Source organism: Lasioglossum baleicum, chromosome 9, assembly GCF_051020765.1.
Source record: "Lasioglossum baleicum chromosome 9, iyLasBale1, whole genome shotgun sequence".
NCBI lineage: Eukaryota > Metazoa > Arthropoda > Insecta > Hymenoptera > Halictidae > Lasioglossum > Lasioglossum baleicum.
In genome coordinates, this window is record NC_134937.1 from 4,859,464 (window position 1) to 4,878,218 (window position 18,755).

The 18,755-nt window shown below is 38.8% G+C and overlaps 3 protein-coding genes across 13 annotated transcripts in view; 2 read left to right on the forward strand and 1 right to left on the reverse strand.

Annotated features, from left to right (window-relative positions):
• Positions 1 to 363: 363 nt before the first annotated feature.
• Positions 364 to 3,015, reverse strand: LOC143212435 (methylosome protein WDR77). Its single transcript, XM_076431277.1, has 5 exons — positions 2,743 to 3,015; positions 2,072 to 2,408; positions 1,828 to 2,000; positions 780 to 972; positions 364 to 682 (listed from the first exon to the last, which is right to left on the reverse strand). The coding sequence occupies exons 1-5, from the start codon at positions 2,852 to 2,854 to the stop codon at positions 484 to 486; spliced, it is 1,014 nt and encodes a 337-aa protein (XP_076287392.1). The 5' UTR covers positions 2,855 to 3,015; the 3' UTR covers positions 364 to 483.
• A 2,207-nt stretch (positions 3,016 to 5,222) lies between these two features.
• On the forward strand, positions 5,223 to 9,077 carry Vap33 (VAMP-associated protein 33kDa). The gene is made up of 6 exons (XM_076430506.1): positions 5,223 to 5,494; positions 7,177 to 7,332; positions 7,478 to 7,590; positions 7,723 to 7,902; positions 7,989 to 8,090; positions 8,225 to 9,077. The coding sequence occupies exons 1-6, from the start codon at positions 5,437 to 5,439 to the stop codon at positions 8,420 to 8,422; spliced, it is 807 nt and encodes a 268-aa protein (XP_076286621.1). The 5' UTR covers positions 5,223 to 5,436; the 3' UTR covers positions 8,423 to 9,077.
• Positions 9,078 to 13,111: 4,034 nt separating this feature from the next.
• Positions 13,112 to 18,755, forward strand: part of Glut1 (Glucose transporter 1) — a 102,350-nt gene continuing 96,706 nt past the window's right edge. For all 11 annotated transcript variants that reach the window (XR_013009607.1, XR_013009609.1, XR_013009608.1 and 8 more), the window contains exon 1: positions 13,112 to 13,317. The gene's annotated coding sequence lies outside the window, so the exon portion shown is untranslated. The remainder of the gene's footprint in view (positions 13,318 to 18,755) is intronic.

An 18,755-nucleotide genomic window follows, 5' to 3' on the forward strand; every position in this document is an offset into this window, starting at 1 on the left:
ACAAAACGTAGACATTCACGCTAATTTGATATCTTTTAACAATCACTGAAGAATATGCAAACAAATAGTGCGATCAAGTTTTTCTTATAGTCAACTTTTTGTCTGACATATTGTCTTCAAACATTTTACAATTTCACTCGAGCAAAAACTATTGTACTAATACCGACTGATACAAAAACGTAAAAAATTAATTTTTGGATTGAGCAATAATCTGTAGATTTTCGCAATCTTTTTTTAACCAAACTTAATTATTATTTTCTTTTCTTTATATAGAATGAGAAACTTAAATTATAAGGAACACAAATAAGCAATCTTTATGAGTAGAAAATTTTGCTACTTTACTTGGGATAGAATTCTACTATGTATGTAGCTGGTCTCGCTTAAGAATGTAAAAAAAAATCTATTTTCAAACGTGTTGATACAAAAAGTAATGTTAGTATACAACTAAAAATATAATTGAAATTTAGAATATTCTAATAGAAATCAATGATCACCACGGGAATGTATTGTATGTTTATTCACAGCATTGTCCCAAGAGCAAGAAATTAGTTCATCTTTATACCAAGCGAGTCCACGTACAAAATCATAATGACTTTTATCTTCATATATAGATGAAAAATTTCTGTTTATGTCAAGTACACGCACGAGAGTGTCATCAGCGCAGCACGCTAATTCTTCCGATCTAGAAATACAACGCAAATAAACGATTAAATTTTCATTTTCAGATAATCAATGAATTTCTTTTTCATTTAAAGCTGTAATTTTGTTCTTTATATTACCTCTCTGGATTTGGATTGAACAAGAGTTTATGAACTGATCTAGAAAATACTTTGGCATTTTTTAATGCTGAATTCCTTGAATTTCTGGTGTCGACTAATATAACATCTCCATTATCGGTACCTATAGCTATAATATGATCCATGACAGAATTCCAATTCACTGCGGTCAAACCAAACTGTCTTCTCAAAATACCTTCAACAAAAAATAACAGCACATATTTTATTTACATAAACAAGAGGAGTTGCATGCTTATAGCTAGACTGTGGATCTTTATGCAAAATAAAAATTGCCTGCATCCATTGCAAGAAATAGAAACTATCATAAATTGAACATTATTTCTTCCCTTAACACTAGGTTTATGGAGCTCTAGAAATAACCATTACACATTATTTTATAAACATAACAAGAATGTGTCCATCCAAATTTTTGGCCATTCTTCCAATAATGTAATACCCAAAGAAATAAATTTGGTACATAATCCGCCAGGGAAGCATCTTTAACCTTCCCTTAAACCTTAGAGGTCCCTTAAACCTAGTGTTAAGAGGTAGACTCGCGTTTCCAGGATTGCTAGGGTGCGAGATGCGCCTTCTCATTTCTCGATAATGCAAAGATGAACTTTTTCAGTAGTCAAAAGCGCTAGATAAAAGATCGATCTAATCCGCAATCGCCCTCAAAAGTCCCATTTTTACGTTTACGAGGCGTAATTTGCATTATTCGGAAGCATACAGCTGCGCATGTAGCTACTTTCATAAAGCTGTGACAGCAATATGCTGCCGAATAATGCAAATTACGCCTCGTAAACGTAAAAATAGGATCTTTGAGGGCGATTTCGGCCTAGATTGATCTTTCATCTAGCGCTTTTGACTACTGAAAAACCATCCTTGCATTATCGAGTAATTAGAAGGCGCGTCCCGTCCTCTTGTAATCCTGGAAACGAGTCTATCCCGTTAATGATTTCAATAGAGAAGAAATCATATTTCTGATCTTCTTAATTTTGCTATAAATGCATAAAGATCCGCAGTCTAGTGATACCAGTAGCATTTTCACTTTGTGCTGGATTCTGTTGTCTTATATCCCAGATCAGTGCTTCACAATCTAATGACGTTGATACAAACGTAGTAGTGCTTCTTGGCTGAACGTCAATAGAAGTAACTATATCTGTATGAGCAAAACTAAATGAAAGTGTTGCAATTAATTCTGCTGTATCCCACACCTTTATGCTAAAACATAATTATACTTCTGCGTTAATCCTTTCGCATATGGTTTAAGTGAAAGATTCAAAGTATGTTACCAATAATCCATTCCACCTGAAACTACATGTACATTGTCTTGAAATACAGAGAGCGTTAAAGGGCTGCTATCGTGTTGACAAGTATACCCTAAAGACTGTAATTCTTGTAATTGTGTATCGGCTGCTTCGACTAAACCGTACACTTGTAAGACTCCGCTATCTTCGCTAATTATAAATTTGTCCTGCTCTAAATGAGCACCATCGCACACACCGCTTTCTGTTTTTGTAGCGATGAAGGCTTTCTCTCTAGTAAAGTCTGAAATGTCATTGTAATACCAAACAGTACCATTCCAATAGCGATCTGTCATATTAGTACCTCCAAGAATAGCACTTTTTTCTGTAAATAAAATGACATGCTAACATCCTCATGTTTAAACAGACCTTATTCTGTTAATAGGAAAGTAAAATAGTTTTGCAAATGCATAAATAAATTAATTTAACGTCTATTGTTTTTATATGTGATCTGTATATCATCCTATTACAGTATATGTATACTTTATTAAACGAAGTAATAACTATAGTAGATTGATTTACTTATGCATTCACAGAATCGACATTACTTTCCCACCAATCCAATGAACAAAAATGAATCTTTCCGTTATTCGGAGTTAAACATTGTATACATTTCGTTATGAATATATTTAACGAAGATATAACCTATAGAATATTACCATTGTGAATCAAAATGAATTGCAAATTCTTGTCAAACACAGGCGGCCTTTCTGCCGCAGTCATATTCCTATAAACATCTGCGTTTAAATTAGGATCCATCACAGGCTCCATAATGTTTTCTAAAAGTCGAATTTTTATATAAATTTAAAGGCGACCATGTGCTCGACCGGCTTTACTTATCGGTGACTGTCGGTGACTGGTATCCTTAGGGCTAAGGCTCCGTTCACAGTGGCTCCGATATCGGCCAATTCGGCCGACGTCCGACGTTGTGTCTCTTTTTCGCGCGCTCGAAAAAAGAGACAGATGCGTCGGACGTCGGCCGAATCGGGCGATATCGGAGCCACTGTGAGCGCAGCCTTAGATGTCCTTAGATCATACATACATACATATATAGACCCAGCGTAAATAGGTAAATATATGTAGGATATGCATAGGTCAGAGTGTTCCAAGATAACGGAGTATCTGGTGCAATCTGGTGTCCACAAGTCACGTCACAAGAAAATCAAAATATGGTGGATAGCGATATAAAAGCGAGGTACACAAGTATATATTTTTGCATTATTTCGTAAACATTTGGAAAAATGGTGCAAACTTGTTGCATAAAAAATTGTAAAGGAACGACAAAACCGTGATACAGATATTGTATCTTTCCACAAGAAAGTTTAATATCGCATATATATTGTTCTCACTATTCTCTTTTTTAAATAAAGTAAGTTGTGAAGAAATAAATGCAGATTTCATATTGTCAACATCTGCATTAAAGTTTAGCTTTTTCTAGATTATAATTGACAAAATGAGCCATATTTAAAATAATAAGAGTAAAGTAAAAATGAACGAGTAATAAAATAAAATATATATATACATATTATCTCTGATATTATTACAGTTACGGTGCCGCGATTCCCCTTTACCCTCTAATGTTCCGATATGGCGTATCTTTTCTCACGCATGCGCGGCGATTTCAGCCTCAATAAAGTAAGATTCTCGACAAAATGGGGTACCTTGAGCATCCCGCAGAATTTTAAAAAATTGGTATGATTTGATTCTGAAAAGTGAATGTATAACAAGTGTATTTGTGTATATTTTGTAACTCGTAGGATACGTCCTGGAGTGTTTCTGTCAGGAACAGATTGTTTCGGTATATTCTCGCCAATATAACTGCCTCAGGGCTCTGGTACCTCATCATCCTAATATAGATACGTTACTGTTTTGGCCGCGCATGCGCGAGAAAACATGCACCATATCGGAAATCGGAACACTGACACTGCCAGCGAGGAGCAGCGAGGAGAACGTAGCGTCGCGTCGAGGAGAGCTGTGCGGTGAGCAAATAGCAAAGCGATGTGGTACGTGTTTATAGTGGAGCGGCGAGGTGAGCTGTGCGGTGAACAAAAACGGATAGTAACGAGGAACAAAGAAACTACATACTTTTTCTTTAGTACATATGTATCAAAATGTCGTCACGAATGTTGGTTTGTTTTTGCCGCGCTGGTCACCGCGCCGCTATCATCTGCGCCGCCTTGCTCACAGCTCTTATCACCGCTCCACTATATACAGTTGCATTTAATTATATTGGTTTGTTTTCGCCGCGCTGCTCACCACGCCGCTATCATCGATGCTCGCCGCTCCACTACTTATAACCGCACCCTAAGTACACTTTAGGTCAACTTTAGGTTCGCGCTACTGCGACTTCTCAACAAATTATAGCACTTTGCCCACATCCGTCATCTGATAGATGAAATCACCGTATAGTGAAATCTTTTAGTAAAGATTCGCGACAAAATGCGTGGTTACCAAACTCACGCAAAAAAGTGAATCGCAAATCTGAAATATACAGCTATTATATGTTGAAAGCAAATTCGATTTTGGTACAGATTAAAATATACGACAGTCACATTTCAGATCGTATATTCCATTCCATGAAAGCAATATTATACATGTTGCTCTTAAAAAAATATATCGTGTTTTATACGACAGTTGTTATTAACGTAACCAAAATAAAATATATGTACCTATTGTGTCATCGATAATTATGACCAAAATAATAATTCTCATCAGCGACAATGTTTATATTAATTCATAACCGAAAATAATTCTCGTTGTCAATATAATAGTAATTCGTAACCAGAAATGTGAATATTGTCACCGATAATAGCTATTATAGCGATCAGAAAAATTTTAGTGTATAATTATAGTTCACAATAGTTTGTTATAACCATAACGAATAAATCTTATTGTTTCGATTTTCGAAAAATTTCTGCAAAATTGACCAATACCTGATCATTTCCATTCGAATAAAAATGGGTATTTCGTTAATGATCGTTTTTCGATAAAATATCGAAAATAACTGTTGTTTTCGATCTCTAGTTTGTACGGTGCGTCTTTTGTCGGCATTTCAAGATTTGGGATGTGCAGAAGTAGCGAATATGATTACCGCGGTAACGTCTGTCCGTGACGTAACGGCTGTACTCCTGATAATTTCCGTCGTGACGCATGCGTATTCGATTCGGAGCAAAAATCAGAATTAGTCCAACGGAATCCCGGAAAGTAGCGAGTGCGAGACACAGCGGTGCCGTTGCACAAAATCATAACGAGCGTTGATTAACCTGTCAAGACGTGGTCCCGTATTGTTTTATTTACGCACTCGAAAGTGTTGCGGCTAATCGTCCGTAGGATTCGGTCGACTGCCAGACAGGATGGTGAAGCAAGATCAAGCTTTAATTATCGAACCGGAAAACGAACTACGGTTCCAGGGTACGCTCAAACGACGAATCATTCTTTCATGTGTAGTTTTCTTCGCACGTTTCCTTTTCTTTTATTGTCTTGCCGTTGTTCCGTTCCCTTCGAGTCTCTGTCCTCATTTTCGTGACAAAACGAGGCGCATTGTTCGGTCTCACGAAAACCGCACACAGTGTGCTACGTTGTCAAGATGACGTAAGGTTGATTCCGGTAGCCAATTTCATTGCATTCTGATTTACGACTAAATAAGATTAGTAACGACGATTTAGTAGATACGATCAGCCTTCGCAGCCGTACCTAACCCCATTCGTTGTACGTCATTCGCTGTCAGAGCTAAGTACAGTCATGATTGACTTCTCAGTCTCCCCTCCCCTACGTCTCATCTTCCACGAGATATACAGTCAGCATTTTCATCCAGTTCTATTACATACACTTATTTTTCATACTTATGCGAACATATATATATATCTATATGTATGTATACGTACGATCTATGTATCATGTACATATACATATTTCATTTATATAGCATATAAGGATGTTCCATAAAGTGTGGGCATAAGTAATCATTGGCGATGAAGGGAACCCGCAAAATATGAAAAAAGTGTTTGTATAAACATTTGTCCGGTATGACCTTCTTTCCAATTTCTAGTCGTTTCTCAGTTGTTTTAATTTTTCGCAGTTTTCGGTTTATAACGAAGCGATAGATAACGTTGACATATCCCAGTATTGAAAACGTTTCTCACTGATTACAAACTGCACCTGAACATTTTTTATGAAATCGGAATGTCGGAATTTGATAAGACTTTGTTTAGAGTCACGCATTCAGATCGAAAGCGGTCATTAATCATTTTCAGCAATTTCTTTAAAGACGTGAAAACAAATGAGGTGCGAAACAAACAACGTCGAAACTTAGAACAAAAGACAATCGAACATATATTTAATCTACCACAAAAGTTATGGACCATATATAAATTATGGATCACCCGATGTATATATATATACATATTTATATACGCTTATCGAAGAAGATGACAAAAGAAACAAAATAATTAAACACGGCTAACGTAATATACTTTTGCATATTCTTTTTTTACAAAAAGATATATATTTATTTATGTCTCTTGATTCTTGTTTACAACCATCTTTTTACGAGATTTTTTCGACTAATGCACATCTAATGTATCGTATCGTTAATTGTTATTTAAATGAAGTAAACCTGTTCAAAATAATATTTCTTTACTAAATGTCTTTTATTTCGAATTTTTCACTTTGCCATTTATAAAATGACAACTTTCCGGATGAATTAGGAAATAAACAAAATGTTGAATGTCGTGTTCACCGTTGTAAGTTCTTAATTTGCTTTATATATTGCGCGATTGCTGGAGTTGTTATATTTGAAAGTTTGAGATTAGCACACAGTAAAATCCATGCAAATAATTTCATTCATGCATAAAAACATGCTTCATTGTGTATATGACTGTTTGTGTTCAATATTCATTACCTTTTATCTGTATGAATTTTAAACGTACTCATCATATTTTTGTGTACAAACTGTCAACAATGTGAATCGCTAAAATTAAATGTTTGCGAAGGATATATACATACTTGCATTCTCTCTTTAGAAAATGACCAAGTGGAAGATGTTATACGTGTAACACTTTTAAGCGATGAATCATTTTTATAATGTATTGCAGGCCCATTCTCAGGGGTAGGGGTCACATCGTACATAACATTAACGAATCCAACAAAACGTAAAATTTACTTTAAAATAAAGACAACTGCTCCAAAGAGATATTGTGTACGTCCTAATTGTGGATTTATTATGCCAAAGAGAACGTCTCAAATAACTGGTTAGTTAAAAATTAATTATACATTAAATATTAATAGTTCAACGATATTTCTTAAAAAAAACTAATACCATGAAATTTCTGAAGACTAATTTCTAGTTTACTTAGAAACTAGAAAACTACATTTACTAGCTGTCATATTTTTCAGTGACTTTACAACCATTTGATTTCGATCCGATGGAAAAGAATAAGCATAAATTTATGGTACAAGCTTTAATGGCTCCAGCTAATGATGATGACGATTCCACATACATTGATCTGGTATGTAATAGTATAAAACTCATGTTTGCGTACAGTGTATCATATTGACAATTTATATACGTTTTGTTTTGTTCAAATAATTGTTTTTCATTTTGAACTTTGACCGACCATGAATTTTCATTCTTTTTAAAGTGGAGAGATCCAAATGTAGATCAGCTAATGGAATCAAAATTAAAATGTGTATTTCAAAATCCTGTAACTTACACTACAACAGCTAAAACTACTTCGACTACCACAACGACTAAAACGGAAGCAAATACAAATAATGGTAAAAACAAAGGAGTTGGTGATACTTTCAAGTCATCACCCAAGGTAACGATTACCGTGCACTTTGGTTTTATTGATTCTGGTTAATTGCGTGTTACGTAACATAATTGTATGGGTTTTGTTTTTGTTAGATTCTTGGAGAAGCGGAGGAAAAATTATTAAAAGCAGCACAAGAAGTTACTCAGCTTAGGGTAGAAGAAAGTACTCTTAGGCAGGAAAACATCCAGTTGAAGGTAAGAAATTATATATTTAATTCATAGGAAATATATTACTATAATATGTTACTAATACTAACTTTCCTATATATTAAAATATATAAAGGTAAAATATATTCATTAGAAAACACGTAAATTGGTTTCGTTTGTAGGAAGATCTATTAAAATTAAAGAATGCAGCATTGGGAAATGACGCTACCTTAGCAGCGGCTAGAGGCTTGATTCCACGAAGCAGTATAGTAGCGTCTAGAGGTTTGATATCGCGAAACAATAGCCAATTTTCTCCAAATGCCATCCTCATTGCCGTTGTCATGGTCATAGTAGGATATTTATTTGGAAAAATGTTCTGAGCAGCCGTTACAATACCGCATAACTTGGCACATCCCCTCTTCCCCTGTGTTTCTTAGCCTGCCCCCCTGCTACCATGTACCACTTACTGATCGGAGAGATCAAAATCAGTCATCGTATTACACGGTTGTTCATAATAAATACTATAAACATGAACAGGTAGTGGTTTACAATAATAGAATTAAATGCGCTGCAGGAGTGTGCTTATATTTTGGTAAACCGACTGAACTTCTAAATCCTTTTTTAAGAAATCACATCGCATAGGCTGTAGCATAGAATGCAGAAGTTAACGATAAAAATTTTTTGTTGTCGGTGAGTGTCGTAAACTATTAATGATTTCAATATTAAATCATGAATTAAAAAACGAAGTGTTAATACCATCCGAGATCATCCATTTCTTTTTCGTTTTCGACATTTCTTACGAAAGGATTTCTGCTCGCGGCGATCTCTTCGAGAGAGAGAGAAAGAAAAAAAACATACGCGCGTTGCCACTAAGTGAACTATGTATGGAATTACGAAATTTATTAAATATAAACTCTTTCAAACGAACGTATTCATTTACAGAGTTGAGTCTGTATCTGTGTATTAAAAAAAAACGAAAAAAAACGAGAGGAGAGAAAAAGGGAAACAGAGATGAATTCTTTTTTTTTTTTTTTTGACATACTAAAACGTACTTAACAATCACACGATGTAAGATTGTACATAATGTATCCAGTTTAAGATAATATATTAATGTCTAACTTATATAGTCAGGAAGGGGAGGGGGGCTGGCTGATTATTAATCGTAGTGGTTCGTGACTCAGAAATTGGATACGCTGGCTCTATCCATCAGCAATGGTATATCACATAAGCGATTTAATGCATTACAAATTTTTGACGCTTCAGTGTATTTTTATTTCTTTATGTTTGTCTTATAAAAATTCAAAATAAAGATATCTCGGATGTCACACGGCGGACGTTTTTTAATATTTCGTACCTTTCTCGTCATTGATCGTTCGTGTATTCCGGAAGTGGAGCGTAGCGAACACGAATATGGTATCGCTTGAAATCTCATCTTACCGAAACCGTTCAAGTTTCTCCACCTGTAGACGGAGGTTTTTTTTTGTAGATTATCCATCGTCACAATTAATATCGAACATGTCGCAGTTAAGAACATATTACACACACGAGTACATACTTGTATTTCCGTGCCTTAGGAATAGAGGCAACAGTATAACTTTATTCACGCTTCATCGACGTCTTAAAATAATCTCGGAATATTATTTCTATGTGACTTCCATTAATGAAAAATTAGATCGTTGAATTGAATTATAGCATACGCCGACGTGAAGTTGAGAAATTGTGAGAAATGTGAACGCGTCGAACATTTATCCTTTACGAATTACATCATCCATTATTTCCAATTTATTTATATATTTAATACACTTGTATCGAATATATCGATTTGTATAATGTAATCACTAGATATTTTTTATCATTCTTCGAGCTTCTGATTTAAATCACTCTTCAAATATTTATCGTATTTTATAAGCGTACTTCTGACGACTATTTAATGGAATTATCAGTAACTGGTAGAATGATGATGCGAACGTCGCAACACACACGACGCACTCGTTTATTCTCTATCGAAAACTATATTTCAACATCTCATCGTTCTACAATATACTTTTTATTGCACTCTTCTCTTGTTCAATGTTACTCACTCGGGACCGCCGAATAACTTGTAACGAGGGTGCGCTCGCATTTTCTGTTCTCGATGTTAGCGTTACTTGCTCTCGAGCAGCTTCCCTTCAACGGGAGGAAGAAAAACAGATCGCATCCGACATGTAACGAAGTGACATGATAAGAGAATATTGTAATTATTAAAATGTATCTGATTGGAGTTTCTCCGTATCGCGTGTTTATAAAATAAATATTGTAAACGACTGATTGTTCAATATATACCTGACGTATAGGTATAAGTCGCTTTTTCTTCCGCGTGGATACAGGGGGTTACGTTAAGGAAATAGTTCGAGAGTTCACTGGTAAAAAGGAACAACCGTTATCAGAGCAGCGAACAACAATTCTTTATTCCGACCGAACGGTTCGTTGACAAAATTATGAACACGATCCGATGCATGCGTCACGTGTCAGCACAAAAATTCTATCGTCCAAGAATACACTGTAAACGAATTTCATTTCAAACAATTGATCCCATCGTCGTCGTTCGAATTCTTGTGCCATTGTGCTTCGATGTTATTATTATACGATATTACTGTACCCGAAGCAGATTGTGACGATTTAGAACAGGCTGCCATTAACCGCGGCTCGTTGAACGTAACAATGAGATCGCCATTGTGTAAATAAAATCGTAACACGATCGAATATATTATGCAATTTGTAGAACGGTTGCAATTATATTAACTGTTCTATGAGAAACAATAATATCAAACGTGTTTCAGAGAACAATTGTTTCACCTGTATGTGTAGCATTCAATTTTCTTACAACGTACATTGAATAAAATTCCGAACATACATACAATACAATACATCCACGCAAATGATATCCGTATTTTAAATATCATTAATCAATTATTGCGAAGGTTATTTGATATCGTGTAATATTAGACCGACAACAGAATATAGTCGAAGAATCGATCAGCTTACACATGGAGGGGATAATATAATCCTGCGGATAAAAATTCTCTACTTTTTGAAAACGAAAAGTAGTTGCGCGAAACGAAGTAGTTTAGGTCAAGCTATAATCAGGCAACCTTCTGGGTGCACATGCACTCGCGTACTTTCTCCTCGTTCATCGAATGGTGGGGGAAAGGAGTGTTCACGGGCGAGACAGAGAGTGGTGTATGGATACTTAAAAACTCAAAGAACAGCGAGAGCCCATCGATTAAACGATCAAATTCGTCGTCTTTCTATCAACGATAGCTTATCTCGTCTCGAGGCATCGCGATCGCGAACAGCGATCGATCAGAATTCGAAATTTCAAGCGTTTCCATGCAGACGATATACTTTCACTATCCGTAGCGAACTAATTTTAATCTGAAAACACCACCCCTCTGGTCGATCAGAATACTCGACATCGGATATTTATATTCATCATTAACATCCCCTTCGGGCGTCACGCGAATACTAATAATATTTTCCTTCGAGAAACTATCGGGTGTGCCTACACGACACGGAAAGCTGCTAGTTTACCCTATTTTAAATAACACAGTATGCGCACACTAATGCGAAAATAGATATATAGCGCATCGGGGGTGTACGGTGTGCGGCGGTATATCGTGCGGATGCAAATCGGCTCCCTTGCACCTCGGGCACGTGGCTCCCTTTGATCAACCCCGTCGAACGATACTCGTACCGAGACGTTCGACTGCGAACTAAAGTCGGATAGGACTTCCTCAGGTAGGTTGCAGATAAATCAGGATCAGGGATGAGGGAGGTGGATGGCAGAGAGTGGAGCGGCGTATACAGCGCAGAGCAGCCTGATCAGGGTGGCGGCGGCAGTAGCGACTGGCTATTGATTTCAAGGGCTTCCTTAACCCCCCGCTTTGCCGCTGAGTGCCCGACGGCTTCAGGTCACCCCAAAGGGCTGTCGGTGCCCGCGACTAAAACAATTCCATACGTTTGTGTCTGTTACAAGACAACCTGGTTTCATACATCTCTATGCGCGACCCCTGACATTCCAAAATCCGTAATTTCCCAACAATTCCCACGAACCTCATCACCTTCGTTCATCGGCGAGACATTACAGGAAACGAGTTCGTACTATGAATTTTGAAAACACCGCACAAGGATCGATCACGTTATATCCACCAAGAATCTTTGTGGATTATCGTTGATCGTTCGTGTACGATAGCATCGGTCGGGCTGGTTCGATCGGAGAGCTTTCGGATCGTGTTCGATAGCGGGTATCGAAAGAGGAGACCGTCCTAAATAAAGAGTTCTTCAAAATTTCGCGGTTAAATGGCCGTAGGAGAGAGAGTTGAGGGTGAGAGGTGATCGGGGAGGGGTAGTCGGAGAGGGTAAGGGATGCGGAGGGTAGCTAGGAGGATAGGGGTAAAACGGAGTAGGGGGTGTCGGGGATCTTGGATAGGCGGGCACCCTAGGTGGTTACGGTACTGCGCGAGTTGGGTCGAGCGCAGACGGATCGCGGGGTAAGCCGTCGCTCGGCATACGTCGAACTAGGTGCTCCGTGTTGGGGCGTCTCCTGCCATCGAGCATCGGTGTCGTGCAGTCGATCGGGGGACGACCACCGCCTTCTTCGAGTCATTGTTGGCCCCGGGACCGGACCGGACCGAGCCGGACCGTTGCTGGAACGTAACGTAACGCGGTAGACGCCGCCGCAGCCGCAGCCGCAGCCGCCGCAGCAACCACCGCCGCCGCCGCCGCCGCCGCCGCCTGTTCGTTCAGACCCGCTTTTTTGTTTCTCTGGAACTGGAACGTGTGTCGGACACGGCGACGACGATGAGACAACGACGATGGTACTCGTGGTAACGCGACCACAGTGCGCCGTGGCCAGTGCGGGCGTCGGCATCGTCGTCGGTTGTGTACGCGATCGGACGAGTAAGGAGATGGTGTCCCCGGATCGTTCGGATATAAGTGACTTGGTTGCTAACGCTGTCGCTGTCAGTGCCGCCGCGTCCGCGTACAACATCCCCGACGTCGTCGTAGCCGCTGCTGCCGTCGCCGCTACCGTCACCGCCACCGCCACCGCTGCCGTTATTATTGCTGCTGTCACCACCGCTACCGCCGCCACCGTCAACCCTGTTGTGGCTGCCGCCGTCAGTCACGCTACTGCCAATACTGCCATTTTCGACGATGCGAGCATGATCACCGTTGCTGATGCCGAGCAGGCTGCCACCGTGTACCCGCAGACGGTGTAACCCTGACGTGCGCACAGGTGAGTGTCGCTTCGTTTCCAAATTCTTAAACACCGACCCAGCCCATCCATCCATCCATCCATCTATCCATCTATCGGCTCGCCTCTCTGTCGCCACAGTTTCGCGTTATCCTCATCCTATTCCTTCTCCTCCTTTGAACAGAGGGTTGGCAAGATGAAAGAACGCGTACACGGCAAAGAATAGACCGAGAAACCGAGGGAGGGAGAGCGAAACGGTATTACGGGCAGAAGGGAGGTCGAGGAAGAGAGGAAATGCGAATGAATGCTATATATACATATACATATACGAAGAGAGAGAGAGAGAGAAAGAGAGATAGAGAAAGAGGGTGTGTGTGTACGAGGGGGAGAGAGAAAGAGAGAAGAGAGATAGCGTGATAGAAGGTGGGAGGTGGGTCGGGATGCTAGTGGGGCGAGGAGGGATGCTCAAGGATAAAAGAGACCTGGAAGGAAGAAGCGCGAATGCCGTAAAAGAGATTCTATTCATTCGTTGGCGTCGCGTATGCGATTAGAATAGAATTTCTCGTTCTATTATCCGCGGTCGTCGTGCCCCGGTGACTCGACACCACATAACCTCCGTCAATCGATAATACAAGACGACAGCACCCGCGGCGCTCACCAAGATCGGCCTAGGAACGAACACCAGCCGCGTTCCTGGGCTGAGAGCTGGCTATCGATGAACCTCGTCGCCGAAACTCTATGTTCTCGGAAACAACCCCTGGACAATCCCGACGAGCCCACGAAAACGTTTGTACCGAGGCAACGATCTAGATGCGTCCTGGCCCAGTTTCTGCGTGTCATGGGCGGCGAGAGACCGAGAGTACGCCAGAGAGCGGATACCTTTAACCACCCTCTCCGGCGCGGCGGTATTCTGGCCGATTACATGACCGGAATATATCCCGGGCTCCTGTGTTTGGTGGTTTATGACACGGCTTCAACCTCGCCCATGTTAATTGGCGAGGATCGATCCTCCTGGAAACGATTACACGGTCGCGGGCTCTCACGGTCGTTCGATCGCCCGCTTCGGGATCCTATTTTCGTGTTCGTTCTCGCCGTAGGAAGGGAGGAACGAGAGAGAGAAAGAGAGAGAGAGAGAGAGAGAGAGAGAGAGAGAGAGCCAGCTAACTAGCTAGCTAGCTGGCTGGATGGCTAACTCGCTCGCTCGCGAAACTTAGTAACGCGAACACAGGAGATAATCGAGATGAGGCGGATGCGGTCGGAGATAAGGAAGATTAGCCGACGCGACGGAATCGCGGTTACACGCCGCCGCCGTTACCCGTTCGAACGCCATTTGCGTGCGAAACACGATAAAGGCTCGTTTTTGATCCGTCCCGTGTAGAATGCGCAAAAGCACCGGCAATGATGCACGGATGCACACACATACACGTACGCGTACACCAGCGCATACAGAAGCATACGGGCACACACGTAGATATACGTGTCGCGCGAAGCGGATGAATGAATGCTGTGAATAAAGTAAGTAGGTTAACGAGAACGACGATCGCGGTGTTCCGAATCCCGCGATTTCTTCGTTCCGTTTTCTTCGTTCCTTCGAGTTTTTCTCAGGAATTCCTGCGTCTCTAATAAGAACTCGCTCGTCGATTCCGAATCGAATCGTTCGCCACTTCGCGACCGTCCCTTCCCCCCCTCTCTCTCTCTCTCTCTCTCCTCTCCATCAACGATTCTTCCGCATATACGACGCAAACTGCGCCTATTGTCGTATTGTTATCTACACGCGAGCTATAATACACCAGGCCGGGAATAATCGTACGTATCTAGTTTCTCTGTTCGAATCGATGTTCGCAATTGTGTTACTTGGAAATGGCACGGGCTCCGCGGAACCGTTCTGCACGAAATCCGGGGGAAAAGAACGCCACGGCGTTAAGCTCTTTCTCATTATTAGATAACGATCGCGCGCGCCGCGTGCGCCTATTCCTCTCGCCGCAATTTTCCTCCGAGCTGTGCACCGTTTCGAATTACCATTTTACACGTTCCCGGACCTATCGTTGAATACCTCAAGCCCGATCCCTCTCGGCTAAGATCCTCACTTCTCGATTCTTGATCCTTCGACAACCGAAAAAACGCATTGCTATTTCATTTAACCCTGAAATCGTATACTGTTCTCTCAGACTAACATGTACCACACTGGCACATCTTCTTAAAAATTCAATTGGGATTTATTTAAATATTTTCAGGTATACAGGGCGAGTCTCGTAACATGACGACTTTAAATGACCCCTCAGTTGTTTGTTGTACGAAAAAACGCATTGGTACTTCATTTAATCCTTAGTACTCGAATGGTGACTCTGAAGCGCCACTAAAAATTGCTCTACCATTATACAAAATATTGTTTACAATATTAAATTACAAAAATCATAGGGGATGGAAATATTCTTGCTAGGAAGAAATGCGTAATATTTTCGAGTTAAAATTGCTCCGAGTGCAAAGGGTTAACTCTGAAATGGTATATTGTGAGGCGCCACTAAAAATTGCTCTACCATTATTCAAAATATTGTTTACATTATTAAATATGTCGGTATCTAATCATTATTAAACATTTAAGTATTGTATGAGGTGTTATACCAATTTCATAAACATAAAATTTCAAAAATCATAGGGAATGGAAATATTCTAGCTAGGAAGAAATGTATAATTTTCGAGTTAAAATTGCTCCGAGTGCAATGGGTTAATCCTGAAATGGTATATTGTTGTTAATAAATGTAATCACCTTTATGTAAAATAGAAATTTTCCGAGTCGATTCTGAGCAGAAGTTACATGAAATTGCACTTCTTCTTTTAATAATTTTAACGAGTCAGAAATAATGTAACAATATTTAAAAAATGATACTATGTTTTCATAGTCTTTTGAAAATATTCAAGAAAATATTCAAAAATATTCAATTTTGCATCAGCTGAAACATAAAATGGTTGAATGTTCACATAAGGAGCATATGTAGTTTAATGTCTGAAAGTGTTTGAAGCAATACTCCAGTGAGTCAGTACTTTAATTAATAATAATAATAATAATAATTCAACAGTGGCTCTTTGATACCTAGGAAAATAAAAAAAATTGATGCTGTAGCATCAGTATAACAAAAATATCTGTCAGAATATCTGTAAATATTAACATTAGAAGGGTAAACATTATTTTCAGGTTTAGAACTGACAATGACATATACTGGGCTGACAAGAAAGTAATTTCGGTATTTTAACCCTTTGCACACCTTTGTCGAGTGTGACTCGACATCAGATAAAGAAAAATGTAAATGAAACGTGCTTTTATATGTATTTGTTTCTTCCTTTCTTTAAGTCGTATTTTTCAGTTAAAAACACAAATATAAGCTTCACAAATATAAATTATAACAAAGTTTGAGAGCTATATTTGTAATATAATTAGTAAACAAAATTGTTTAAAATAAGCAGCAGTCAAGGAATTGTCCTTTGAAGTCAATTTCAAATGAAACACCTAAAATAGTATGGAACAAAGTTGAAAAATAATTCAAAGTGCAAAGAATTAAGGTGAAATAGAGCCCAATTCTTTCATCCAAGCAATGAATTTTAATGAATAGAATATATTCTCCCTTTTGTTCGGTGATCTTCTGTCGAAAAGAATAAATAAGAAAATATTTTATTGATTAAAGCTCATCGCTTGAATAAAGAAATTCGGAAAAATAAAATTCGGTTTATTTCACCTTAAAATACCGAAATTACGTTCTTGCCAACCCAATATTTGGTTTATTCGAAAACTAGCAAACAATACAAGATCACGAAGTGGTTAAATTGTCTGGTCAATTGCTATTTATGCTACTCCTTATGGTTGGCGACGCTATCGTCGCGACGCGTCGCGTCGTTTCGACGGCCCCGACGAAAGTATGCATTCGTGCGTCATCGTTTTCGGAGTTGCGCGCTGCGCTACAGAACTATCGAATTGGAATGATTATTCAAGAATGAAATCAGTATGAAAGACTCGGGATATACTCGCCTGCGTTTCTATTCGCTTCTGTTTGCGTTTCGGTACACTAATCAATGAGAAAAACGCGGGTTTACGACTTTAGAAAATCAACTATAAAATCTTCGAATGATAATTTGATACTTTCTATGGGTAGATCCTTGATTATCCGAATTAAACAGGAAAACACGAGTTTTCAAATAATAGAACAGTTGGTTAGTTACAGGCTACATTTAACCTTTATTAATTTGTACAATAGTGTTTCATAAATGCACAGCGGATCCTTATGCAAAATAAACATTTTTCGCCTGATTTGCAACAAACTCGAGTGAAATAGAAACACGTTTTCTTTCTTAACCCTTAATTACTCGCATGTAGTACTTACAATCTTAAAACTTAGTACTTTAAGCATAGACAAAGGTGTTGACTATACTAGCAAATATGTATTTTGCATTAAAGTAGTTATATTATTGAATAAAAATTTACTTATGTTGGAGTCATATAAAGTTCCATGTAATCAGTTAGGTATGTTAGAAAATGGAGTGCGAGTAACTGAAGGTTAATATGTTTAATAGGTTGAAAATCATATAGCAGTATTTTGAAATTCTTCATTTTTCTCATTTGTGTCATGAATGCATAAAACCCGCTGTCTATTCATATGGATCGCTTTAGATCGAGCTATTTACCAGTGGAACGTGTATTTACAGATAATAAAGAATTCGGATATCGGAGGTTTGAATAGTCGAGGTTCTACTGTATCCGCGAATGGAAAGAATCAAGGGATTTGTATCGATCGTCGATTAAAGGACTGATGGACAAATTTTAAAGCTTTTTATCGTTCGTACTTCCGCAAGATTACTCGTGTGAAAGCTTCTGAATAATATGCAGCTTGTATTACTGAATCGAAACTTCAGTTTTTAAAATCAGGTCAGTGTGTTCTTCTTTTTCCCGTGTTTTTTTCTCGACACTCTGCGATCACCTAGGGCACAGAGTTCGAAACGATGATTGCAAATAATAAAATAGACACTTAAAACTAAACCTACCGACCACGAAAGTGTGTGTATGGTATTATAAAAATAACAGGATTAAATTTATTTATATTTTGTGCGATTTTTACTTATAATATATACTGCCGTCCAAAAGTGTATTCAATCAATTCCTATGAAAACACCTTTAGAACCTCAATAATTGTCAAATAAAAAATCTAAAATAGGTCATTCGACCCCTCGTGGTAGGTTTAGTGTTAAAATTCAATGAATTGACAAGAAAGTATGTTCTCAGGGAAATTATGTTCGAATATTGGTGGGGTGTGCGTGAACTTTGCTCTTTAGCTCATGGTACTCCAAGAGCTTTTATAACTGGACTCGAGTGCACATGTACTTAAAACATATTCAAAACGGAATCCTTGAGGAAATTTCATTTAATAGTCTCTAATTCCGTGATCTGTATATTCTTACGACTCGATGGTGTAAATCAATACTGCATCGCGTTA

Bases quoted from the DNA above. Each gene is read 5' to 3' on its own strand.
- LOC143212435 (XM_076431277.1), bottom strand. From the start codon at position 2,854: ATGGAGCCTGTGATGGATCCTAATTTAAACGCAGATGTTTATAGGAAT. The intron at 973-1,827 runs GTGAAAATGCTA...TTTTTGTTGAAG, and splicing joins ACAACAGAATCCAGCACAAA to GTATTTTGAGAAGACAGTTT. The intron at 683-779 runs GTAATATAAAGA...TTGTATTTCTAG, and splicing joins TTCAATCCAAATCCAGAGAG to ATCGGAAGAATTAGCGTGCT.
- Vap33 (XM_076430506.1), top strand. From the start codon at position 5,437: ATGGTGAAGCAAGATCAAGCTTTAATTATCGAACCGGAAAACGAACTA. The intron at 7,591-7,722 runs GTATGTAATAGT...TTCTTTTTAAAG, and splicing joins ATTCCACATACATTGATCTG to TGGAGAGATCCAAATGTAGA. The intron at 7,903-7,988 runs GTAACGATTACC...TGTTTTTGTTAG, and splicing joins CTTTCAAGTCATCACCCAAG to ATTCTTGGAGAAGCGGAGGA.